The sequence below is a fragment of the Miniopterus natalensis genome, chromosome 6, assembly GCF_054644295.1.
Source record: "Miniopterus natalensis isolate mMinNat1 chromosome 6, mMinNat1.hap1, whole genome shotgun sequence".
Classification (NCBI taxonomy): Eukaryota; Metazoa; Chordata; class Mammalia; order Chiroptera; family Miniopteridae; genus Miniopterus; species Miniopterus natalensis.
In genome coordinates, this window is record NC_142086.1 from 54,694,320 (window position 1) to 54,721,763 (window position 27,444).

At 43.0% G+C, this 27,444-nt stretch overlaps 1 protein-coding gene across 3 annotated transcripts in view; it reads left to right on the forward strand.

Moving 5' to 3' along the window:
• Window positions 1-27,444, forward strand: part of DGKG (diacylglycerol kinase gamma) — a 136,268-nt gene that overhangs the window by 7,574 nt on the left and 101,250 nt on the right. For all 3 annotated transcript variants that reach the window (XM_016200189.2, XM_016200190.2, XM_016200191.2), the window contains exons 2-10: window positions 4,466-4,542; window positions 10,164-10,329; window positions 10,866-10,928; window positions 11,877-12,047; window positions 15,932-15,981; window positions 18,764-18,838; window positions 19,501-19,623; window positions 24,005-24,122; window positions 25,675-25,763. In XM_016200189.2, the coding sequence (XP_016055675.1) occupies window positions 4,466-4,542; window positions 10,164-10,329; window positions 10,866-10,928; window positions 11,877-12,047; window positions 15,932-15,981; window positions 18,764-18,838; window positions 19,501-19,623; window positions 24,005-24,122; window positions 25,675-25,763 (932 nt within the window). The remainder of the gene's footprint in view (window positions 1-4,465; window positions 4,543-10,163; window positions 10,330-10,865; window positions 10,929-11,876; window positions 12,048-15,931; window positions 15,982-18,763; window positions 18,839-19,500; window positions 19,624-24,004; window positions 24,123-25,674; window positions 25,764-27,444) is intronic.

Consider the following 27,444-nt stretch of genomic DNA (forward strand, 5'->3'; position numbering starts at 1 on the left):
AAAGTTTAGTGTTCTGACTAGGGCTCAGATACTCAGTGTTCTTACCTGGAAGATAGTCCATAAAGGTTGGGTTCTAGTTTCAACAGCACATAGATTATAAACACTGAAGCTCCTGGTTTGTCTGCTTGTGCAGACGGAGGGCATCCCTGTCCCACACAAATGTGGCAGCAAAGGTGCCTGTGAGAAGGGCCAACTTTTCTCCTTAAAAGGTCTTTGAATTTGCTCAAACACTAATAACAAGTGCTTGGTTAAGGTCCCAGAATTCTTGGCACATAAAGCATAAAGAGACAATTTTGGATTGAAACTTCCTTAGGTATTTGTTACCACCAGTGATCTCAATCACAGAGAAGAGCTTTTTAAACCTCTGATTTGGGGTAAAACTGCATGCTGATGGTGTTGCCAGTTTGGGCTAATGCAAAACATATCCCTACTTTGCCAAGCATTTGAATAAGTTGACCTATTGGGTAGAGTTCTTTAGTGTTGTCCATTTAAACAACAGGGAATGCCTGCCAAGCACACTGATTTAAGATTTAGCAGAATGATAAACTTTTTTCCTTTTGCTGGAATTATCCAATATGTTCAGCTACTTAAAGCATTATTGGTGTCTCACAATAAAATCCTATCATTGCACAGTGGTTCTCAACCTTGACTGTACATTTGAACCTGCAGGGTGCTTTCAGATATACTGATTCCTGGGTTCCCCAAAAGATGCTGACTTCATTGGCCTGGGTGAGACCTAGGTTTCAATGAGTTATAGGACTCCCCAGGTGATTATAACCTGCAGCCAGGTTTGAGAGCCACTGTCTTAGAGGAAAGGCCTTACTTTCTGATTGACCAGCATTCATGTAGCCAATGAATCCAGTACCTGAGTCACATATTAGATAGGTTAAAAATCAGAGTAACCCACTCACTAGCTGTGTGCCCTTGAAAGAGTCATTTAAATTCCATAAACCTGTTTTTTCTTCTCTAAAATTGAGATAATTATTACACTAGAGGCTCATTGTGGAGATTTAAATAAAATATATAAGGTGACCAGGACAATGTCTAGCACTCAACGAAATAGAAATTGTTGCAAAGCATGGTGGACATGGCCCTACTTTGTACATTTAGAAGTGGAGCTTGATCTCCTCTGAGTCTAGTGGTGGTGTTACCATACAGGCTTTGAAAGGGAGTTGTCTACTGAGCTTCTGTTAGTGGGCCCACAGGTGGCACCTGAAGTAAGATCAGAAGTGATCTGAAGAAGCCCCTAATTGTTTTTAACTGTGGTAAGACAAAACAGAATGGAGCAGTACCCACTTGCTCCTCAGGAGAGAGAAACCCAGTCCAGAAATCTGTTGAAAAGAAAACTGAAAAAGTCTCAAAAGACATCCAGGAGAAAGTAATGGATATCATACTTGAGAATTAAATTATTTCTCTTTTTTTACATTTTTATTTATTGACTTTAGAGAGAGGAAGGGAGAGAGGGGGAGATTGACTGATTTGTTGTACCACTCCTTTACGCACTCATTGGTTGATTCTTGGATGTGCCCTGACCAGGGATCGAACTGCAACCTTGGTGTATCGGGGCAGCACTCTAACCAACTGAGCTACCTGCCAGGGCAATTGTTTCTTTTTTAAAAGGTAAAGGCAATGCTGCTATGAGCTTATAAAAGCTCAAAAAAGAAATTGAAGTAAATGTGCAGTGAGGAAGACCTTTCAGGGAAATCTAGGAGCCAGCCATCTCTGGCATCATTATTTTGCTACTTAATTTTAGGTTAGTAATCAGAAATTTTAAAATATTTATTTCTTCTTATTAAAATCTGTTTACTTGAATGTGAACATAAGGTGAATATATGTGTAGATGATGTGTATATATATAAACATATATATATACACATGTGTGTGGTGTGTGTGTATATATATATAATTTACATATCAGTATATATCTATACATATTGATATATATCTACATGTAGATATATATATCTCATATATTTAAATATAAAGCAGAATTAGGTCAATAGTGCTCAGAACCAAAGGATTTCTGCTAGGATGAACTGTGGAATCTCCAAAATGTCACAATAATCAAAGGAGTATAAATTCAAGTGAAATTATTCTCTGTGTTCTCAATCAAAATGCTGGCTCTACACTACTCTTGCAGAAGACACACCAGGAGGACTCAAGCTCCAAAATTTGCTTTTTTTTTTAATTTGGCAACTTTGGCTGAGCTGAAAATCTGCCATTAAAATAGATTCTAAAATGTAAGGTTTTTGTTTTGTTTTTTAAATTAAGCTGCTCATAAAACAATTTGAATATAATTTATGTAAGGCATTAACTGAGCTCTGGCCTAGTTCTAAACTCTGTTCCATATGGTTGCCAGAGTGGCCTTTAGAAAACAGAGACCCAGTTATATTACTCCATTACTCAAACATTTTTTAACAGTTTTAAATCAATGTTCTTAACTTGGCATTCAAATCTGGCCCCCACAAATCTGGCCCCAAACTACTTTCTGGTATTAACTTTTCCTAAATGTCCTGTGATGTCCATCTCCACATTTGCTCACCCTGTCCCTTCTGAAAATACCTTTTCCACCTTGTCTGCCTTTCAAAACCTTATGCATTCTTTACACTCCAGCTCAAATGGTACCTTCTTCATAGGGCATCCCTAGTCTTCATCCCAACACCGCTCTCATCCTAATTTGACTTCCTCCCCACTCATTTTACTTCCTCCTCTCCATGCTTCCCAGAGCTTTATATTATTTCTACAGCATTAATTGCACTTTTTCTTGTGTTAGCAAATGTTTGGGAAGTAATATTTAAGTAATATAGTCTTTTGAGCCAGACTAGACCAGAGTTAAAACCTTGACTCTTAGGCAAGTAGCTTAATTTTTCTGAATTTCATGTTCTTCATCAGTAAATTGATGAAAATATTACCAAACGAGCATAGATTGGTAGGAGGTAGTATATGAGAATATGCAGTAAATGTCTCCAATAAAAGGAAGCTATTATTACCACAATGGTTCAATCATCTCCCTGACTAATTCATCAACAGTACCTCACAGCATCTTATTCTGCGAAGAAGTGTTTTCTGAATTGAATGGAAGCAGCCCAAATTGATGGCATCTGCTGCCTGGAACTCACTGAGCTATTAGTTTTTCAACATCTGTTTTGACTTTGAGAGAGAATGTCCATTTTTAGGCATCAGCAGCTTTTTCCTGTAGCATTTCAATATGTCTCAATCTTGAAATGATTATAACTTGTGCTTGATTGAATCCAAGTCAGCAATGCCATGGAGAACAGCCCAGCCCAGCCCACGAGCATGTCTCCTTTACGTAGGCCTAAGAGAGCATAGCCCTCTGTACAAAGAGCCTGAAAACCAAAGAACACTCGGTCAGCTTTTAATGACATTGTCCTTTGCTCAGATGTCTAACTAGTGGCAATAAAAAGCTCTTAATTATCCAGAATACTGCAAGACAAGGAGAGCACAGAAAGTCTACTTTTCTTGAATGTCTAGAATGTTGGTAACTACACGGGATGCACTCAGAATGTGTTTCTAATAACAATTATAGACTCTCTTTTCTTGACTTCTAATTTCTTTATAAACATGCCCACAAAAAGAATCCACCATTTTTTTTTCCAGTAGTTTTTTATTTCCTATGGAAAGCAGAATTTTCTAAACCACTATTTTTCATGAATCCTGAGGTTCCGTTTCAGCACCAAGGACAGAGCCTCACAAGGCGTAATGCCCACCACCCATCCTATTTAATTAACAAAAATTTAAATGTTTTAAAATATTTGTTCAAATGTTTTTGGTATGATATACAAAGAATCACTAGTCTATTGCAGCTCTCAATGTAGTACTAAAGCAGGATATGAGCAAGATAGATAAGTCAATAATAATTATAACACTATATGACAAGTGCTGTTACAGAGTTATGTACAAGTCTCAAGAGAACCAGGGAAGGGAATGATTAATTGACCAGTAAAGGAAGGCTCTACAAGTGAGTTGATAATTGAGTTGGATCCTGAGAATCGAGTAAGGTTTGTAATACAGAGAAGAAATACCATGAAGAGTACACAGTTTATTCAGAGATTTCTGAAAATGTGGTTTGATGTGGCAAAAAAAAATGAAAAGCTAAGGTTAGAGTTAAGAAATAGACTAGATCAGATTACCAAGTACTTATATATGAAGATTAGGGGGTTATGCTCTGTCCTATAAAAACTGAGAACCATTGAAAAGTTTTTGAGCAGGGACATGAACTGATTGGATTTGTATTTTAGTAAAATGGTTCATACAACAAGAGAGAGAATATACTGAAAAAAACAAATGAGAGGGCAGAAGGGTAGATAAGGGTGACATTTATCTGTATGGTCCTGGAAATGAGGAGCTGCTCCATCATAGCCAAGGTCAGACAGGGAGAATTTACTTGGGCCCACCTCCCATTAGCTATTCACCTGTGTTTCAAGTGTGGACTATGTCTCTCCAGATTCTTCCAAGAAGATAAAGGATGTCTTGGCTGAATTTAATAAGAGTGGATGCCTCAAACAATATGATTCACACGAGGTAAGAACATTTTCATTTCAAGCCTTTAAAAACTCCATGTTCCAGCCTTTCCATAATTTGTTCTCCTCTTGGAAGTTTAGCTCACTTTGAAGAACTTGTTTCTCAACATATTTTCTCCTGTCTCAAGTGAGCCATTGGTGCTATCTGGAATTACACATTTCCCCAGTCGATTCACTTTCTCGCTATCCTAGAAAATGGCATTATATCCTCTCTCTTCTCAAATCTCTCACTCCTATCCCTCCTCACTTTCAGTTAACCACTGTGTTTTCTACTTCATGAGAAAATGGAAACAGTCAGAAGAGATCTACCACACAGTCTGCACTCACCTACATACCTTTTTTCCTATAACTAGTGATGAAACCTCCATGCTCTTAATTCTAGCCCCTTCACTTGTGCACTCAATCCTATCCTCTTTTGGTCTATTGACAGGAATTGCTTCAGCAACACTTTATCATCTATCTAATCTATCTATCTATCTATCTATCTATCTATCTATCTATCTATCTATCTATCATTTATCTATCTATCATTTATCTATCTATCATCTATCTATCTATCTGTCATCATCATCTATTTCTATCTCTAACTCATTCACATCAGTTTTCTCCTATATATTTGATTTTTCTCATCAATATATAAACATCTCTCCTATATTATAGATGTTCTCCTGATTCCGCTTCTCCCTCCTCATTTCTCTCCTGTCCTGTATAGCAAAGCTGTGTGAAAGATTTGTCTATACTCATTGCCTCCAATTTCTTTCCTTCCTACATTCTTGAAAGTTCTGCAATCAGCATGCAGCCCTTACTCCTCCACTGAAACCACTAGTGTAGATAGACAGGGATCTCCATGTGGCTACAATCAATAGCCACTTTACTCAACAACACTGGATATGGTTGGCCAAATGCTCCTCCACTTTCTCCACTTGGTTTTCAGGAAACCACATTCTCCTGGTTTCCCTCCTGGTTTAAAAATCAAATAAGCACTTCAAACTTAACATGCACTAAACTGAGCTCCTTGATCTTCCCCTGTAAAACCTGTTTTTCCAGCAGTCTTCTCATTTTCAGTAAATGACAACTTCATTTTTCAAGTTATTCAACCTAAAACTATGGAGTCATCATTGACTTTTTTTTTTCTCACATCCCACATCCAGTTCATCAGCAAACCCTGTCACTTCTACCTTTAAAATATAACCAAAATCTAGCCACATCTCACCACTTGCAATGCTGTCACCCTGACCTGAGTCATCCCATATTCTGCCCAGATTATTGCAATAGTCTCCTAACTAGGCTCCCTGTTTCTGCTCTTGACTTTTAACGTCTATTCTTCACACATATCCTGAGCAATCTGCTTAAACTTAAGTCAGATCATGTCACTGTTCTGCTCAATAGTCTCTCATGGTTCCCCCCACCCCCTACTCAGAATGAAAGTCAAGATCATTACAATCTGCACCTCCCCCTACACTCTGACCCCATCTCTTGCTAATCTCCTTCTTCTCATTCCTTTCCAGCCATATTAGCCTCCTTGATGGTGTCAAACAAGCCAAGGCCACTCTAACCTCAGCACCTTTGCACTTGATTTTGCCTCTTCCTAGAATGTTCCTACCACAAATAAACACATTGCTCATTTTTCACCTCCTTCAAGTGTTGGCTCAAATAATGTTCTTAATGAATATCACCTTCTCTATCCCCCTGACCCTCCTTATTTTCTTCCTTAGTAAGCCTCACCATCTGTCACACTATGTAACTCACTTTTTTGTCTATCTCTGTATAGACATGTATTTGTTCACTGCTGTATCTCAAGGGCCCAGAAGAGTATCTGGCACATAGCAGGCACTCAGCAAATATTTGTTGAATAAATAAATGAATGCAAGGCCTCCTCCACTTTCAAATTCAACTCATCTAACATTTCTTGAATATCCAGACACTGCAGAAGATATAAAGACGAGAAAACACAGTTCTTGCCCTCTGGAACTTACTTCCTACTGACAGGGTCAAGTTTAAGAGCCATGACCATGAACTCATCTGGTTTAATGTTAGACCCCTACCTCTGCTGCCAGCCAGCAATGTGGCCTAGAATAGTATTTCACTGCTCTGAGCCTCAGTTTTTCATCTGTGACCTGAAGATAACAATAACAACAAAAAAGACCTTGAAGTTTACAGATAGGAGATTAAATGAGATGATTTTTGCAAAGTGTCTAACACTTAAAAAATGGTACCCATTAATACTCTCCTTCTGTCCCAGTTCCCCAGAATGTTTTTAACTCAACTCCCTCTTTCCTGGTCCTGGGTCCTTTTATGAGAGCCAGTTGCAGAAAAGTGACTGATCAGCAGGACACACTTGAGGAAAGGCTGGCCACTTATTTATTCACAATGCCATCCTTTCAAAACCTTGAGTCAACTTCTCTGCTGGGCACTGGGAAAGAATCAACAGAGCCCGTGCCCTCCAGGTACATGTGGGAAGGTCTTTGGATAAAATGCACCAATCACCAAGAGTAGAAAGCCAGACGAAGGTTGCTGGAACCGAAGACTGAGAATGCACCATTTCAAAACCATTCCTGAGGAGAAGCCAGGCGGGGAAGATGGCAGAGCCATTAAAGAACTCTGTCTCCCCCCACCTTCCACCCCAGATCCAAAAGCACAGGAACAAAGCCTTGCGGGGGCTGCTAATCAACCTGTCCGCCCTGAGGCTGACAAGTGGGAGGGGAACAATGTGGTCAGGGCCACCCAAGGTGTGAAGGCCACAGGAGCTTTCAGAAGCTGGGAGCAGCAGCTCGGCTGTTATGAGCACACTGCCGCCCCCATCTCCATCATGACGGCCCCCACTCTTTGTATGCCTGGTACTGCTGTGTCCCAGGGGAGCTCTGCCACTCTGATCTCATTCCCTTTCACAGTGTGGCTGACTTCTAGTAGGTGTAACGGCCTGGCGTGGGGTTGGGGAAACAACAGGGTTTAATTTCTCTTGAGTTTGATGGCTTACTGCTGCTAAAATGCCTCAATGAGAAACAAGTTAGCTATGGGAAGGGGCAGGTTACTAGGAACACAAGGAGGGGAATAGAAGTTTGCAGAGTGGCAGGGCCGCATCTGGCAGTGACCAGTGTGCGCTGGCCCATCAGCTCCGTGGAGTTCTCTGGAGAGCAGAGTGCAGCTGAAGACAGTCAGGAAGTGGACAAGAGCATCAGAAACTGCAGGGCCAGGAAGAGGAGCTGGTTTAGGGAGGATGCTAATAGAAGTTTAGAACTTGGGGTCTCCTAGTCTAGCACTCACAATTTGCTGAAGAGGAAACTGAGGTTCATAAAAGTGGGAACCAGTCATGAGATCTGAATCTCACACTGACCTTGTTTGATGATCCTTCAGCTTTGGGGGGGTAGGATGGGGGGACTGAACAGAAAAGAAGGGAAAAAAACCTTGTGCATGGTGATTACGGGGGGAAGGGGATGGCGGGATGTGGAAGAGGGCATAGAAAGGATAAAAGGTGATGGAAAAATAAATTAGCTAATTAATTTTTTAAAAATAAAGAGCATTACATTATACTTTATTTAACTGAACGTTCTTTTTATTAAATCATTTGGTACTGTCTATTTTCCAGAACTGTTTTATGCTAATAGTTTTCAATTTGATGCTAACCAAAAAAAAAAAAAAAAGATTGGAACACAAAAACTACATTTTAAACAGTACCTGTCAACTAAAATAGCACAAAAGAAAAAACAATGCAAAAAGAGCCTTTAAATAAATGAATAAGAGTGCTGTCAGCAAACAGTCAAATCAAAGAAGGGAACCAAAATATTACCAGGCCATGGAAAATCGAGAATTTCAAGAAGAAAGGTGAATGGAGGTGCTGCAGAGAAGCCAAAGGTGAGAAAGTCTAAAAAGGGACAACCGCATCTGTGACCTTCAGGAGAGCAGGTTCAGAGGGGATGGGCTAGAACCCAAAGCGAATGAGGTTAAGACGGTGAGGAGCCTAATGTGGTCTGCTGTGGAGAAATTTTGAAAGGGAAGGGAAGAAGGACAGCCTAGTAAGTAGCTCGACTAGCCAGCAATTTGTTTGGAATAGTGGCCTTGAACATGCTCGCAGGCAGGGAGGCAGATGCTGGGAGATGCCATCAGAGGCAGGGAGGGTGGAGTCAAGGGTCATAGTAGGTGGAAAGCAGGAGGAAAAGATTTTGCTCTTGCATCCTGGGGAAAGGAAGAGGCATGAGGAAGAGACATTCTGTGCTGACGAGGCTATGGAGACAGAGATGGGCAAAAGGAGGAGGAAATAGAGGGACAGAGAGACTTAGGGACAGAAAAGACAGAGAGAGATAGAGGCAGAGATTGGTAGCTATCAGAGGAAAGATGAGTCCAACATTTGCTTGCAAGTCCCTTATCTGGTAAGAGCCTGCTCTATCCTCTCTCGAACCAAATCAGGCTTCCTCCAATCTGCAAAAGAGACACACAGAACAGCCCAGCCTGGGGCGACATGGAAACTGCCTTGTGACTTCCCAGTGGGGTCAGAAGGGCATCACTTGTTTTTAGGGCCAAGGCTTTGTATCCCAAACCTGATGGTACAATGCAAGCCAGCTCCAGGTTCTGGGAAGGCTCCCAGAGCTTCCAGAAGAGACAAAGGGTTCAATGCTGTCAACATTTTAGAGGGAGAGCCAAGTGGGCCCCCAACAAGGGATTTTATTCTCGTGGCTGTTATTATTCACAAAAGCCTGCACAGCAGATCTTGGAGTAATGCATCCTCAAGTGACTTCCAGGAGCATCTGCCGATGTGATGAGGAGTCTGATGCCATCAAAGCACGAGCCAGTGATGACTCACTGCAGACCGTTACCGAGCGTCGCTGAGAGCAGCAGCCCTCTCTGGCATGGTCGCTCCCAGCCTGGGCCCGGGAGCCAGGCGGTACTGGGACAGACACAGCAGGGAGAGGTCCTAGTTTTTGGCATGTTTCTTAGTTCTACCTTCTGTCCTTGGCTTCCTGCTCTTCTCCCAGTGCCTGAAACCTTCACAAGGACATGTTTTGAGAGCAGCTAAGCCAGACACACACCCTCCCCTGTTATTTTGAGGTTTGTCCAGGGAAGGTTAGTTATGGGAGTAATAAAGTATGGAGCCTTTCCTTTTCCCTCCCCTGTCTTTCTTCTTTTTTGAGACCTAAATACTCAGGAATTACATTAACTAACAGCACAAGGAGACAATCAACATATCACAGAAGAGCCATTCCTTCCAACTACCTGCTTCCTCATCTTAAGCAGGATTCCAGGGCACTGACCTAGTCCTGCTCACTGGAGACAAGTCCCTCCCAGGGGTCTGCACTCAGGCAGAGGCCAGCGCTCACTCTCCGTCACTCCCTTCTCTACCTAAATTTAGCAATGTCTTGTTACAAAAGCCTCCTGTGGTTCCGTGCCCCACTAAGCCCTGACATACACCACAGTGTTTTCTCTTCCTTACATCCTTCCTCCTGCTCCCTGTGCCTGTCATTCTCTGTCACCTCCTGGCCTTTTCATTCCTGCCCCCACCAACCTCTCCACTTCCTTCTGCTTCCCTTTCCATTTCTCTTGCCTGCCAGCTCCCCAATTCCTTTTCTTCTCTCCCTCCTCCCTGTCCTTGGAGTCTCTCCTCTGACTGCCCCCTTTGTCCCTTCTCAGACAATTGGCTATGATGTCTTCAAGCTGTTCATGAGGGAGTACTTGGAGGTGGACCTTCCCCAGCCACTGAGCACGCACCTCTTCCTGGCCTTCAGCCAGAAGCCCAGGCAGGAGATCCCTGACCACCCAAACGAAGGGACCAGCAACAGCGAGGCCAGTGCCCCAGGTACATGGACCAACCGTCTCTGACATGGAAGGGGGTTTTGCAGCTCTAACTCACTTGCCACAGGCATAGTAACTTCCCTCTGGGGTGTGACTGGAGGCCAGGGCTCCAGGGCTTCTTTCCTCACAGGGCCTCACAAGAAGCCCTGTCTGATGGATCTCTCGGTAAGAGTGGGGAAAGGGCATGATTCCTGCTGCTCAGGATCAGAGGGGAAGGTGGGGGAAGAAGAAACGCAGACCGATATGTCAGGGAGAAGAGAGCCTTCCTTGAAGGCTACCAGGCCCCTGATGGACCACATCCAGCTTGTGTGGCCAGACTGTGACCAGTGTCAGAGGAAGGGTAAGGTGTGGTCACTGTTTCCTGGAAATTGGGCTATAATGGGGGACACACAGCCAACCCCACAAAGTAAGCATGAACCCAGCTGACACCCAGAGACACAGATACAACCTAAGTGATCCAGACCTCAGGGAAGTTCCTCTACCTGCCCCTCTAAGAAGCTGGAGGCATGCTGGCCTTTAAATCTTCTCTTTGTTCTTCAGATTCTAATATACAGAATGTGGATAATGCTGCCAAAGCAGATGAGGCCTGTGCCCCTGACACGGGTGAGTCTGTGGAATACAAGATTTGGGGAGAAGTGGGGAAGACCTCATTCTTGGGGTGGAGGGGATAACCTAACCAGCAGTTCTGCCTCCATGTAATTGTATACCCCTGAGCAGATGCTGTCTGCCTGCACCTCTGGGGTCCCTGCCACACAAATGTGCTGGGGTTATGAGGCTGGGTGACAGTTCTTGGGCTACAGTACAGATGACCCCACCAGTGAATGGCTGGAGGGGGTAGGGCAAGAAGATAAGAGTTTACTCTGGTTGACTTCCATCAGCATTCATATGCACAGGTTTGCGTAAATTGGGAGGAGGAGCTAGGGAAGCCAGCTAACATTGTTTTGAAGATCTCTTTGCCAGGCACCTCCTTTATTACACATTTTATTTAGCCTTCACAATCACACCACCATACACATTAAGAAACTGAGGCTTTAAGAGTTTATAAGCCACTCTATGACCTACAGATCACTATATGACATCTTTTCTGCAAATTCAGAGTAGAGGTGAATGTCTTACAAAGATATAGACACTTAAAAGAGTCAGAATGTCCCCTGGCTGGTGTGGCTAAGTGATTAGAGCACCAGCTGTGCACTAAAGGGCCACGGGTTTGATTCCCAGTCAAGGGCATGTACCTGGCTTGCAGGTTCAATCCCTGGCCTGGGTCAGGGAATATGGAGGAAGCAATAAATCTCTCTCTCCCCCTCTTCCCCCTCCCTTCCACACTCTAAAAATTAATGGAAAAAAATACCCTCAGGTGAGGAACAAAAAAAATAAGAATAAGTCCGTTCAGAGTATAAACTCTACAAACTGATTTCAGGGCCACTGATTTGATCATATCTATGTAACCAATGTGTTTAAGATACTTCTATAAACTTCTTGCCTCCACCATGAAAAAAAAATTATATTTACAAAAATTAGGTGTCCCCAAATGCTTTCCTTTGCCTATTACAGAATCAAAGATCACTGAGAAGCAAGTGCCAGCTAAAGACCAAGTGGCTGCAACCCCCTTGGGAAACCTTGTTGTTCAATCTTCAGGCTCAGAACCTCCTACAGTGTACCTGAAGGATGTTGTGTGTTACCTGACCCTGCTGGAGACAGGGAGACCACAGGACAAGCTAGAGTGTAAGTACTAACCCTGTCAAGGGGCTTCAGCTTTTTCCTAGAAGGTCATGTGTCCTGCCCATCATTGTAAACTGGCCTGGGTTTGCTCTGGGACCAGGGATATGGATCCTGCCTCCTTTGGGTAGGTTTTTCTGCTCTGTCCTCAGCAGTGATAAGAACACTTCCTAGAATCCACCTTGGAGCACAGTACCAGATGTATGGGGAGTGGGAAGTGCATGCAAGACCTTGGTATTGAGAACCAGGATTTGGAAAAGAAAGGGGTCTCCCAAGGGATCAAGACTCCCCTCCTTTGCTGACAGGACTTCCTGAGACCCTATAACCAGGAAGCTGCTACCTCCTCTAAGTAGATTTTTCAAGGGAAGATATTGAGCATCTGTCTTCCTTCCCCTATTCTGTGCCCAAGAAACTCTGTAACTATGAAGAATTCTTTTTTCCCCTTGAGATCTAATCAGCCTCCATCTTGTTAAAGCTTATTTCCATTTTTCACCCACCCCCACCTCAAGTTTTTTGGCCTCTAGAGAAAGAGGGCTAGTTAATTAACAGAGTTGAGCTTGGTTTCATGCTGCTACTAAAGTTGGTTTCAAAAACATATGTTCAGGAGGAAAATAATAGCTGGTGACAGAAAGGAAAGCCCACAGTGACTGACACAGTCTTGCAGATGATTCACTCCAGGAGTTGTCTAGCCGGCCTCTGTGAGCCTATGGGAAAACTCTAAAACAGGTGGTGATAGGACCTTGTTAAAAATAAATATGTATATTGTTTTGGTTTCTCTTAAGACCTTAGCAAACATTAAGGGGAAAACATACACATTATAGCAAAAGTCAAAATTCCAGAAATTAGCCCTGGCCTGTATGGCTCAGTTGGTTGGAGCACTGACCCATGCACCCAAGGGTCAAGGGTTCAATTCCTGGTCAGGGCACATACCTAGGCTGCAGGTTCGAACCCAGGTCAGGCTGTGTACAGGAGGCAACCGATGGATGTTTCTCTCTCACATCCATGTTTTTCTCTCTTTCCTTCTCCCTTCCTTTCTAAAATCAAAGAAAAAGCATATCCTCAAGTGAGGATTTTTTTTTAAATTCCAGCATTTGATAAGACTAGTCAACAAATTTAAACATTAGCAAGAAAATGTCTGACAAAGGCTAATCCTTGCCAAGAACAAAATGAAAGTTTGCTCACCAGCTGATCTTAAAATCACTCCCATAGATTTGAAGTGTTAACAGTTGCAAGTCTTAAGCCGCTAATTTGGAAGCAAGTATAGCAGATTTCTGTTTCTTCTGGCTAATGTTAAAAGTGAAATGTCAAATTAATTCCACTGTTCAACTGGATTTTGAGTTTCAGGCATTATATTTGTTTATAACTACCAAAGAGGATGTGACAGATGCTTCATATTAGTGGCTCTCAGACTCAGTCTTGTACTGCCAAATAAAAAGAAACTGCATATTAAAAAAATTTATTATAGAAAATTTCAAACATAGATAAAAGTAGACAGTACAATGAATTTAAATGTTCCGATAAGCCACCTTCAACAATTACCAGTTTATTGTCAGTCATGGTTTATTTACACTTCTCACTCATTCCCTCTGCCCCAGATTATTTTGAAGCAAATTCCAAATATCATGTAATTTAATCTGTAATTTAGTTTGTAATTTAATCTATAATACAATCTTCAGTGTGTACCTCTAAAATATTACTTTTTCTTTTTTTAAAAATAAATATATTTTTATTGATTTCAGAGAGAGGAAGGGAGAGGGAGAGAAAGAAATAGAAACATCAATGATGAGAATCATTTATCGGCTGCCTCCTGCACGCCCCCTGCTGGGGATCAAGCCCACAACCCAGGCATGTGCCCTGACTGGGAATCAAACCTCAATCTCCTGGATCCTAGGTCAATGCCCAACCACTGAGTCTTGCTGGCAGGGCAATATGACTTATTCTTAAATATAACCACAATACCATTATCACATCCAAAGACAATGATTCCTTAATATTATCAAATAGTCAGTCAATATTCACATTTTCCCAATTATCTTATATAATTTTAATTGTTTGACTCAGGATCCAGGTAAGGTCCATACATTGCCATTGATCATTATGTCTCTTCAGTCTCCTTTAATCTTTTGTCTATTTTTTTCCCTTGCAATTTGTTGTTGTTGTTGTTACAGAAACTTGGCCATTTGTCTTGTAGAGTTTTCATTTGTTTGTTTCTTTAATTAAATCAAATAAATTCAAATTCTCCCTTGATTTTAATAATTAAAAACAAGTTAACCTTTTCTTTTAATAACCAAACATGGATCTTTTTTGAAATAATTGCCTGAAATCCCAACTATCATCATTGCTGTAATAACAATAATTCTCAACATTAAATGCCTTATACTTGCTGAGCATTTTAAGTGCCTTATCCCACTTTAACTTTGTAGTAGCCCTAGACAGTGGTTATAATTATCCTCATTTTACATGTAAGAAAGCACAGAGTGGTTAAATGACTTGTCCAAGGCCTGGCTGCTAAAAGATAGGATGCTTACTCACACTTTCTGCTTCAACTCTTCACACACAGTAAGACCAGGAGAGCTTCATGTTAGAGTCACCCCCACCCAGGGTTCAAGAGCAACAGAGTGGGGAGTCTGTCCTTCTTTACATGATTGAACCACCTGGCGAGTCAGCCTCATGCGCTAAGTGCCTCTGACCAGGGCATTCCGAGGAGTCACAAGGAATCCGAAGCCCATGACCCTACTTTAAACAACTTAAACTCCTACCAGGGATGCGATACTGAACAAACACAAGCTGTAGAGATGTTAACACATGTGGAAGGGAGTTAAGGAGTGCTGTGACCCTGTGGGTGCATGCAGGGAGATCCGAGGACTTGTGTGGGGGAAGGGTCGGTCAGAGAGGCTCACAGAGAAAGCAGGCCTGAGCAAGGGTGTTAGAGAATGGGAGGAACACGAAGACATGTTTGGCTCTACTCCCAACCTTGTTTCCTTCTGAGACCACAGACAGATCTCTACCTTTTAGATGAATGAAGTGCAAGTTTCCAGGTCCCATAGTGAACATCTAGTCCTTTGCTCCAGTTTTTCTCCCAGGTCTTCCTTATCCTGTATCACCTCTCTATTACAAGGACATCATAGAGCATGTTTGTGAACGGCGTTCTGACATACTATTCCTTTAGAAAAAGAAATACAATAGCTTCTGTAATAGTAACTACTTCATAGCACTGTGGAAGCTTAAATGACGAATAATGATAAAGTGCCTTGTGCCAATTAAACGCCATATATAAATGTTCTTTAAGAAATAAAATAAAAATAAATAACATCTATTGAGTGCTTTCTACATTCCAAGCACTGTATACTTGGCATATGATTTACATATTCTTCATTTTTAAAAATCTAAGACAAGGAAACTATTATAGTCTCCATCTTACAGATGAAGAAACTGAGCCCGAATGATTTACTTGACTCCCTAAAGGTGGTAGGGAGTCAAGATTTGAATCTGCCTAACTCCGCACCCTTCTCCATGCAATAGGAGTTATGTTCCACCTATAATTCTGGTGCCCCTGCCCCACCACCAGCTGGGCATTTGCTCTGAGTTGTGTTCCACTGATGCTGAGAAGTGTGAATGCTCTACAGGGAGTCACACTCATGACCTGGGTCTCATCAGCCACAGAGTTAGTGCGTAGTTAGTCCCAGAGCCAGGTGGCTTGGCTCTCTTCCCTCTTCCCATTTCTCTGTAAGAAAGTCAGGCTCTCTGCCTTTGGAGGGTGGGTGAGCTGGCTGCAAAAGCCTTTGCCCTAGCGATGGTCAGAGCTGATCTAAAAACTGACAGCAACAGAGCTTGAGCTAGTCCCTGGTGCCTGGAGGACTCCTCAAGCCTCATCTCTGTGTTTCTTGCAGTCATGTTTCATCTCTATGATTCGGATGAGAATGGTCTCCTGGATCAAGCGGTAAGCTCTCCAAATATCCCTCCTGGGCCCAAGAAAGGGTGGGGGAGAAGGGAACAGGTGAAGAAATAGTCTGAATCTCTTTATAAGAGTTCTACCTTTATAAGTATAGCAACATCTCAGTATGGACCACAGAAATGAGTAGAACCCCCCACGTACTATTTCCAAAGGGCCAGCCTGCAGGAGAGTGAACTCCAACTTGCTTTTTCATTCCAAAAGCCCAGGATTATAAAACCTCAGAATGGGGAGATGCTTTAGCATCTAGTTTAATTTCCTAATGGATTCAGAATGTCTCCCTGCAATTTCCTGCTGGAGTCTAGGAGCAGAGGGGTGGAGGTGGGAGAGGCAGCAAGACTAGGGCAAGAGGGCAGGGGGAAGGCCAGTGGTGCACTTTGGCATCACCCTTGCCTTCCTCTCATACCTCAGGGCACTAGCTCATGTGTCTGCTCTGAGTACATGATCCTATCTCATTGTACCTGGGAAAGCCAGGGACTTGTCCCTCACTCCTTCCCCTCAGGAATAGGGAGGGTAGGTCAGGGATCATGGAGTGAGAGGAAGGATGGAAAAGGAAGAAGACAGAGGGGAGAGGGCAAAGAGTCAGGCAGGCCTTGTCTTTATGACTGGCAGTGTTAAAGGTGAGACTCATTCACAGGAAGGCTGTGAGGTTGAGGTGCATAGGGCTGAGTCAGAACAGAGGGAAGAAGAGAGGAAAGAAGCCCACTAGACCAACTAGATCACCCCAGTTCCCTCCAAACCCTGGAGTGTCTTTGTGGGAGCCCTACAGCCACGTTGCAATGCTGTGGTTTATGTCATATGAGGGAGCAACCAAGGAATCACAGACTCTCCCACATTTGGTCAACATATATTTTAAACTATCTGCTATGTGCCAAGCCCCGTTCTAAACACTGGGAATATATCAGTGAGCAAACTGACAAAAAAACCCATGTCTTCATGACGCTTCCATTCTAGTGCAAACACACGCACTGAACAACATAGTAAAATCTGTGCTAGGTAGAGATGTGTGCTAGAAGAAAAATAAGACAGGGAGAGGAAGTGTTAGAGGGAGCTGCTGTTTTAGCTGGAGGAGGCAAGGAAGGTCTCCCTGAGGAGAGGATGTCTGAACAGAGACTTGAAGAAGGTGAGGGACTATAAGTCATGGGGAAACACCTAAGTCTAGAGGAAGCGCCTTCCAGGAGAGAAAACAGAGAGTGCAGAGGTCCTGAGGGGCACCTGGAATGTTAGCAGGTTAACTAGGAGGCCAGAGTGACTGTAGCAGAATGAATGAATAGGTGCAGTCAGAGTGAGTAAGTAATTGGAGATGAGATCAGAGGAAGTTTGCAAAGCATTATCAAGCCTTTTAGGTGATTGAAGGGGTTTACTTTTTACTCTGGATAAAGGGAGAACTCTCTTCATTGGCAATGTTAAACTTGAGACTCAATGAGATTTTAATAAATCTCATTGGAGATTTGAGCAGAGGAGTAGCATTGTTGACTTGGGTTATAACAGGATCACTCTAGTTCCTGTGTTGTCTAGACTGTAGGGGTGCAAGCAAGGATACTAGGTAGGAGGTTATTGAAATCAGCAAGACAAAAAATAATGGTAACTTGTACCAGAGTAGAAGTATTGCAGGTAGTAAGAAGCGGTTAAATTTCAGACGTATTTGGAAGTAACATCAGTGAACTGAAGCAGTTTCAAAGAGTTACCCGATTCAACTTCCCACCGAGAATCCCTGCTCAAGGCTCTAATTCTCAGTTCCTGAATCACATTGTTTTCTCATTGAATCTTAGTCCCAACTGGATTCACAGGCTCTTTTCCATTGAAACTTCTGCAGAACCCTGTCCTCACCTTTCTGCCTACTTCCTTACCTCCATCTACCACCTCATCTGCAGTTTTGCAATGAATTATTTTTTTTATTTTAAATAAAATGCAGGGTTTTTTAAAATTCCTGTTGCATTTCAGTTTACTTGTTTCAACCCAGCAGTCCACCTAGTGGAGGTAACATTTCTGAACCTTGCTTCAGTTCACCAATGTGTCTCCCACACTGATCTTACTATTAACATCTTAGATCGTTCCCAAGAGATGCAAATGCCTCCTTGGTCTAGTGTGTTTCAGTGGGATGCTGGGTGCCCGGATTCGTTAGCATCCAGCAATTCTGTGAGGTTTTAGAAAGAGCTTGGACTAGGTAGCAAACAAAAGGCTCACTCACTAGTACAGTGAACCCCTCATCAACTTCCTGTTCACAAAGTCCTGGGTTCAGGGCTGCGCTTAATACAAAGGAAGCAGAGGAGATGCCAAAAGGAATCTAAACCACGGAGTCTGAACTAGGGCTATCACAGTGGCCCTACATCCAACTGAAACTGACCTCTGAGGGGTCTAATGGATCCCAAGTTGCTGAAGCTGTGGAAATGGAGAGTGACTGAAAGGGAGTAGAGAACTGCCTTGGTTTGTAAGCATTTGAGAGAGCTAAGATCACAAAGAAGGAGAAGACAGGTGTGCTGCTATGCTAAGTGAAAGCCCAGACTAGGGGAAGGGAGGTGAGTCTAGGTGGATTTAGGAGTAGGTCAGTGTTCAGGGAGCTTTCTGCATACCTCTGGCTTAGCCATATTCTGTGCTCCTTGTGAGCACCTACTCTTCACTGAGCTTTGTGATCAAGGCAGAAATAAAGAACAGAAACAAGTAGTGAGCTCCCCATGAAGTGCCCTGTCCGTCTTCCCACAGGGTTTGGTGTTGAGCCTTGCTCTTAAAAACACATCTTCAGTTGGTTTCTCCCCTTGATGTTTTCTAGGAGATGGACCGTATTGTCAACCAAATGCTGCACATTGCCCAGTATCTTGAGTGGGATCCCACGGAGCTAAGGCCTGTGAGTTTCTGGAAACATGGGGTGGCTTCCAAGTGAGCTTCCAAGAGAAAAGTGGGATACACTCAGGATAAAGATGGGCAGGTTCTCCCAGGCTCATCTGTCACTGGCAGCTTCTCTGGGGTTTTGCACCTTGACCTCCCACTTTGCTGATAGGAAAAACTATAGGCAGCTGAGGAAACTGGACATAATTAAAATAATAATTTCCTCTGACCTCTTTATCAGAGCTAAATTTTTATGACAGGAGTTCATAGATCAAAGAATTTAGAGCTAGGACGAATTTTAAAGATTTTCCTCCATCACTAGGTAATAATAATCATTTTATTTTTTTAATATAAAAGTACATTTTGTATACCTTTGCTCTATGCTCACTACAGTGCTATATACATAGCAATGTTATTTCCATTTTTTAGATGAGCAAAACAGAACCCAGAGTGGGGGTGGCTGGCTTGCCCAAGGCCGCTCAGTCAGGTCAGACAGAACGGGGCCTGAAGCTTGGGTCTCCTCGCCCCCATTTGATCCCTCACTGCTCTACTCACTGTGAATCAGAGTGGAAGGGGGTAAAACACAAGCCAGACAGTGTAGAACAAAAAGAAATAAGAGGGAAACGGGAGCAGCGAAGTTGAGGATGAAAGTGGACAATTGCTGCTCTGTGGATTCCGCAGATATTGAAGGAGATGTTGCAAGGGATGGACTACGACCGGGACGGCTTTGTGTCTCTACAGGAATGGGTCCACGGAGGGATGACCACCATCCCATTGCTGGTCCTCTTGGGCATGGACGACTCTGTAAGTCAGCAAGCCTGAGTTCAAAGATCTCTTACCTTTCAGGAACATCAGGCTCTATCTGGAAGTTCATATCTACACATCTCCTTGGCTTCTGCCCACTGGACAAACCATATGCTCTAGGCCAGCCCAAAAGTCCTCTCTTTTTACCTATTAGTGACTGAAATATATTCATTCATTTGACAGGCATGTACTGAATTATTAGTAAATAAAGAGACTGTTCTGAGCTCTGTGAGGGGACACATACGCTATTTATCCACCAGAAGGTTATATGCAACCTAGCAAAGGGGCAAAAGAAATGCAAGGAAAAATTTCATCTTTTCCACAAGTTAGGTCAAAAATGCTATCAGAGTTGGGGAAGGAGGGAAGAAAAGGAGGAAGGAAAGGAAAAAATACTGACATGTGTGTGGTGAGGTGGAAGGCAATCAAAACAACCAGGTAAGGTAAGTATTTTTTCTCCCAATTTATACAAATGGAAAGCTGAGATTCTTAGCCTAAGGAGCAAAAAGAGAAGTCAGAGTTTATTTGTACCTGACTCCAAAGATACTTCACTTCCTAATGACCCACACTTAGGAGGGAGACCAGTGGGAAGAAACACCAGAGGGTGCTTGCCCTCGTCCTGAAGGATGCCTGGGATTTTATCCCATTGTTGAGAAAAAGGTCAGGTGGGAGGACCTGGCAGGGTGTTTGATCTGGTTCCCAAGGATGGGTGTGATTTGTTGGTAGAAGATGGTAGAAGAGAGAGTTTGTGACCAAGAGAAAAGCTTGATCAAAGACCCAAATGAAAGAAGGTTCAAGGTGTTTCAGAGAAACCTCGCAGTTGGATCAGAGTAGGGGATATATGTAGATAGTTAATGTAAATTACTAGCTATGTATGCCTGCATCTGACCTAGTCAGTTACTGCATTTTCTGCTTATTTACCAAGTGACGTAACTTTCATGCACAAGCTAGGAAAGATTAGAACTAAAAGTACAAATGGTGACTTTGAAGCATTTACCAAGACAGTCACACAGGTTGTGTGACAGCACTTCTTTGAAACTGCTGAAATGTCATACAGAGGAACAGAACAAGAAGTTCAGCTGGGTTAACCTCCAACTGCTGTTGCCTATAATGTCTCCATCTGACAACTCTGCAATTCAGGACTAAAGCTGAGCCTTCATTTCCAATATTTAAGAACTAAGAATCCTGCAATCTAGTCATTGCATATCCAGTTCTTTCCAAGTGCTATGTAGAAATTAAGGAGCCAGGATCTACACAACTCTCTTCTTAGTCCTTAGAACCCAAAAAAGCCGGAGCTGGAGAAGACCTTGGTGATCCTTGATCTATCCTTTTCACTTTGCAAACTGAGGGCCAGAGAAGTAAAAGACCTGCCCAGGAACATATATCTAGTTACTCCCAGGGGCCATCCTCCATATTCTGGAACAGCAGACCCCTCATTCAGTGATCCCTTACCAAGAATCTATTATGTGCAAGAACCTATGTGAGCTAGGACCCGGGGAGGAGGGGCACTCAGATAAGTGAGATAAACTTCCTGCTGACAATACTCAAGATCATGCCTGAGTCAAAGTGGAAGTTCTGCTTGGGTGCTGTTCTAACATACCTGTGTTTTTGTTTTGTTTTGTTTTTGCTAAAATATGAGAATAGAGATAGGACATTTTAATCATAAGAAACCAGTGTCTGTTTTTTACATCTTATTTTGGACTTGCTGACTCCAAAGTGCCACCAACTCTGCATGGAGGGGACCCACTGTTTTATGGCTGGAGGAGGAAGGGAGACTAGTTCTTCACCATTCTCCCTAGTGTCTCCTCCCTAAGCCAAGTTGGCCTTATAGAAAACCTACTTTATATCAAGAAAGTGGCAAACAAAAAACAAATGTGGATTTAGCTTTTATGAATCAAAAGTGTTATGCATTTATTTTTAAATGCACACTAAATTGTAAGTTTCTACATTTAATTGTAGGAGTTCAGAGAAAGCATTCCTAAATGTCTTAAAAGTTACATCATTTGTTTGACTTTTTCAAAACCCACATATGGCCCTGAAAAGTCTGGAGATCTCTGAATGCAATATATGCAAAATAGTCTGTCTCCGTGTGAACTGCAGCAGCAGAAAGCCTGGCGTGCACAAGGAAGGTTGCTCCCACATCCTGCAGCCACCAGTGTGCAGAAATGAAAGGGCCACATGATGGTGCTATAACCCAAGCAGAAATGTTACTTTACCCCAAGTTAAGGTCCTTTTGCTTCTTACCGCAAATCTATGAAAATAGTGCCTGAGAAAAGGAGAATCACTAACTGACTTAGCTAATAAAGGTATTTTCAGGTAAAAATGACAGTCCTTTGGGTCTACTGAACAGTGCTGCCGTTTCCTTTCATAAAGAAAAAACTCTGGTACTTGGAGGAAGCGGGGAAAGATGGAAGGAGAATAGGCTCTGAGGCCAGCAAGAGCCCTCATTTGACTACTGATTCAGTCATTTATTTGCGTGATCTTGGGATGTTTATATAACTTCTCTGGGTCTCCCTTTCTTCATTTCTAGACTAGATATACATCTACCTCCTTACACATAAGAAAACACTCTTATTTTAACTGTAGGGCACTGGATTAGAAACTTTATTTATGGAAACTATTAGATAAAAAGGCTGTAATTCTATAAACTTAGGTCTTAGAATAAGCAGGGGTTTGAGGTGGTGAGAAGAAAAGATCTTAACCTAACCCCAGGGGAATACCTGCATTTGGAAACACATATAGGCTCTTCTAGAAACCATTAGCAGACTTGGCACAGAAGTGGGTCTGGCTGCCATGGCCGACTAGGGCGGCCTGAAAGTAAGAACTGCATTTGAGTCTGCGATGCTGGAGTCTGTGTACTTGACTGTCAGTTCTCACCCACTTATTACAGTTCTCACCCCCTTATTACAGTAGTTTTTACTACCCTAGGGACCAGCCCAAGAGTGGTGCTCTATTGGTGGACCTTATAAGAAAGGTATGGGGACAGCAGGGATGGAGAAATGCCTCTGAAGCCACAGCCTCCAGCAAGGCTGTGCTCACAGGGGTTAGAAGGTAGGAGCTTTGGTGTCCAGGGAAGGTGTGTGGTTGTGTGATACTTGGCTTATCCAGTGGATAAGAATGAATTTGCTTCTGAGCAGTCAGGAGGAATGTCTTAACCTGCTCTCTGTCTCTTGACTATTTTATCTGTGTCCAGAAAGTTGATGAGGGGGTGCATTGTTTTCACTAAACTGCTTTTTTCTGATTATAAAACTTGTACATGCTGACTGTAGAAAATTTGGAAAATACAAAAGAAAATAGAAATTAGAGAATAAAATAAATTCATAGTGCTTCCAGCTATAATGAACCTCTGTAAACAGTTTGCTGACATTTCTTCCCATCAAAGATCTTATTATATAAAACTGAGATTATAATAGATCCTCAAATCTACATTCTGCTTATTTCACTTAACACTGTATCATGAGCACATTCCCATGCCATCAGATATCCTTTAAATATCTTTTTGGTGGCAGCTTAACATTAAGTCACATGGCTATACCACAACGAACCTTTTGGTAATTTTGAGACCTTTAGGATATTTCCAGTTTTGCATTATTTTAAATAAAAATGCTAAGTTAAAATCTAACAGAGCACAAAAATGCTCATCTTTCTTTCAAAAATGATTTTTTAAAGATAGAATCCAAGACAGGAAATTTGTAAGTCAGAGATTATAAACATAGATATAGATAGATGATAGGTAGATGATAGATGATAGATAGATAGATAGATAGATAGATAGATAGATAGATAGATGATAGATAGATAGATAGATAGATAGATAGATAGATAGATGATAGATAGATAGATGATAGATAGATAGATGATAGATAGATAGATAGATAGATAGATAGATAGATAGATAGATAGATAGATAGATAGATAGATAGATAGATAGATGATAGAGAGATAGAGAGATAGATGATAGATGATGATGATAGATAGATAGATAGATGACAGATAGATGATAGATAGATAGATAGATAGATAGATAGATAGATAGATAGATAGATAGATGATAGATAGATAGATGATAGAAATTTGTTCTGATTTGCACTTCCACCAGCCATGTAGAAGAGGACTTATGTTATCCCACACACACATACTCCTGCTCAGATATTCTTAATTTTTAATCTTGCTAATTTTAAAAAACACACACACAAAGAACTTTGTTTTAATTTCCATTTTTTTGAAGAGTACTTACATCAGTAAAATAAATGTATATCTTGTCTTCCAAATATGAGGAGAGAGTCTTTTGAGGATAAAGAACTCATATAACAGAAAGCAGTCCCAGGCTTCTGCTAGCTCCAGGGTGCCCGCTCTGCATCCCATTCCCTCGCTATCCCTACAGGGCTCCAAGGGGGATGGCAGGCACGCCTGGACCTTGAAGCATTTCAAGAAACCAACCTATTGCAATTTCTGCCACGTCATGCTGATGGGCGTGAGGAAACAAGGCCTGTGCTGCACATGTGAGTACATGTCCTTCAGACCCCTTTCCCCCAGGAACTATCTCGCTCTGCACATGGTTGAGCCATTTCAGAAAAATTCTATGTATTTCTGCTTCCTAGCTTGAGAGATCTCCCATATTGTCCCCACAGCAGCGACTAAAGCATGTCTTATTTTTGTTCCACCCAAGTCAAATGGATAAGTATTGTCCCATTGTTGGAGTCCCATCATGAGCCAAAGAACTCCCTCCCCCAGAAAAAACTTATTAAGGCCCATACATAATTACAAAGCTTCTCATACTAATTTCAGTTGGGTTTTGCTAGTGAATAAGCCCAGAAGAACCTGGGTTTATTTTTATTAATAAGCACCATAAAAATATATTTGTAAATGCAGTGGAAGTCAAAACTATCCATTTGTTTCACTTTTTAATCCATTTAGTAGAGTCAAATGGGAGAAGAGAGAAAAACAGGGAAGGGAAAAAGTAGAAAGGGAGACTGGAAAGGAGACAGAAGAAAGAGATGGAGGGAAGGAAGACAGAAGGGGTGATGTAGGAAAGAGGGTAGATTTGGGGAGCAGGAGGAGAAGAGAGGGGGCTGCAATGAGAAGACTTTGTAGAGATCAGGGTATGTGGGTGCAGAGTCCTGCCAATCACTTCACAATGCAGACAGGTCTGAACTCACAAGAGACTAGGGAACTGCTCCAGCAGGGAGGTCCCTTGGGTGTTTCATCTAAACATGCACATGTGATCTAGGCAGCAGGTGACCTCGCCCACGAAAGTCATCTTAACAGAGTTGGGGTCAGTGACCACTAGGAGCATCAGCAGGCATAAGAAGGGGCCTGCCAGTGTTTCTAGCACCCTTTCAAATCCAGCTCTCACCACTTCTGATAGACCCGGTCTCATTCATATTAGGTTCCAGGTCTGTGGGCCTCTCTTGATTGCGTAGTAATCAGTGTAGTAACAACAACAATAATGATAATAATTTGTGGAATAGCTATTCTGACCCAGACGTGGTGCTTTAAACAAAGTATCTCGTTTATGCTGCCAAAGCCCTGCAAAGAGAAAGAGAGGCAATTTTATTACCATTTTGTAAAAAACTCTGAACTTCAGAGATGTGGAACAACTTACCCAAGGTCATGAGGGTCGTTATAAATAGCAGAGCCAGAGCTCAGGCCCAGGCCCACTTAACTCCTGTTCAGACAAAAATGTTCACCCCCAGCATCCCTGACACCAATATTGTGGCACTGGCATAGGGAGGAAGATGAATCTTCACACTGCCCTTAAGTGGAAAGCGCCTTTCTGCAGATGTTTCTTGCCGAATTCACTGTCTGCAGTGGAAGGCAGTGTGGCAGGGTGGAGAGTGCCGGAGCATGTCTGAGAGATAACTGTGCACTTTCTTCTCAATGAACAACTGGAGACTGTTTTGAATTTCTATTAGGCAAGGCCAGCTCTATGTGTCCCCTGCCCCTGACTGGTCACTCAGTCAGGCTCAGGCCTCAGCTGGCATGGGGGGGGGGGGCGCGGCTGGACCATTCCTATGTGAACACTCACAAGCACTTTCCTTACCTTTTTTTCAGACTGTAAATATACCGTCCATGAACGCTGTGTGTCCAAAAATATTCCTGGGTGTGTCAAAACATACTCAAGAACCAAAAGAGGCAGCGAGGTTGGTGACACCTATTGCCTTGTTCTACTGCATGCAGTGTCCCAGGCAACATGTCCATCACTAGATTCCTGGGCAGGAAGGGGCTTTAGGAACTTTATCCAGTCCCTTCTCTGCCTCAAGGACCACCCTTAAACCATCTCCTTCATCCATCAATCCATTCAGCATCTCCCTGGTGCCCACCATGTGCCAGGCACTTGCTAGGGGGTATGCAGATTAGAAGATGGTCTTCAGCCTGCTGGAGAACTGTGCAATCTAGTGGGAGAGAGACAGGCACATAAGCAAAGGACAAAGTAGTGAGATGGATAATAGCTATTGTGTGGTACATACAGTTGAGACACCAAGGAGGAGGCCAGGGAAGGTTTCACAGAGGAGGTGGTATTTGAGTTGTATCTTGAACCCAAGGCATCGAGGCAGGAAAGGCACCCAGGCAGAAGAAGCCTTGAATGCAAAGACATGGAGGAGACCTGGCTTATTCTGGGCTCTGTACTAATTTGCCATGACTGGGACAGAGGATGCTTAAAGGGAAGTGGCAGAAGCTGTGCTCTGAGAGTGAGATCCAGCCTAGGAAGGTCTGTGAGGCCAGCTGAGGAGTTGGGAACATTGAAAAGCTTTGAGAATGAGATCATTGGGTTTGCAAATTAGGTTAATTGTTCTGACCGTGGTGCTGGAGGGAGATCCAAGGGGGGGGGGGGAATCTCTTCCAACAGTTCAGGCAAGAGGTAGTGCTGCACTGAGGGTCTGCCTGGGGTGGGGTCTGCACTCACCCGCTATGCTGATGTGTCCACAGTAGCACAGGGGTGGCTGTGTCTGTGCTGAGTGTCTCCCCAGTCATACCAGCTATTAAGTATTTTGACTGTCCCACTGGCTAAGGCAGAGAAGATGAAGGGAGAGTTTGAGAAATAATTTCTCACCACTACCACCAGGACTTGGTGATGGAGTTATAGAGGACGAGAGAAGGGAAAGGGTTGGGAATGGAGCCCCTGTTTCTAACTTGGCCATTGGGTGGTGCCATTCACCAAATCTGGAAATAGACTCTTTTCAAAATTAACAGGGGAAGGACACTGTTGATTCCTGCATGGAAGATTCCAATGAGGAATCTGAGTCAGGAGATGTTTAGTAGGCGGGAGTGATATCCAGCCCTCCCCAAAAGGACTCCAAGAGAGAAGGGAGCGTCCAAGGGCACACATGCATGCCCCATGAGACACCGCATGGCCTCTTGTCTACTTCTGCACCACACTCATGCACACACCTTTCCATGTCCATGCCTTCACAGGACGCATGGTACACCTCCTGGGCTCAGGTCCTGACCTGCACTCTGGCCACTTGCCACACACAGAGCAGAGGGAGGCCGTTGAGAGGCCAGCAGGGCATGATCTTCTGAGTCTCCAGGGGCAACCAAGTCCTTCACCACCTCTTCCAGGCCCAGAAGAATATGGAGAAGGCAACGTGGTGCTGGGAGACAGCCACGGGGTCAGAAGGCCTGGCTACGCGGCTCCGGCCACTTATCAGCCTTGGAACCTAGGGCCGGTCACTTAACCTCTCTGATGCCTCATTTCATTCTCTGTGAAATGGAAATAATAATAATCTCAGAGCAAATTCAGTTTGACCATGTAGATGACAAATGGATTAGCAAACTGGATTCTTTATATCATCAAAGGTGAAGGGCAGAAAGAGAGAAGTT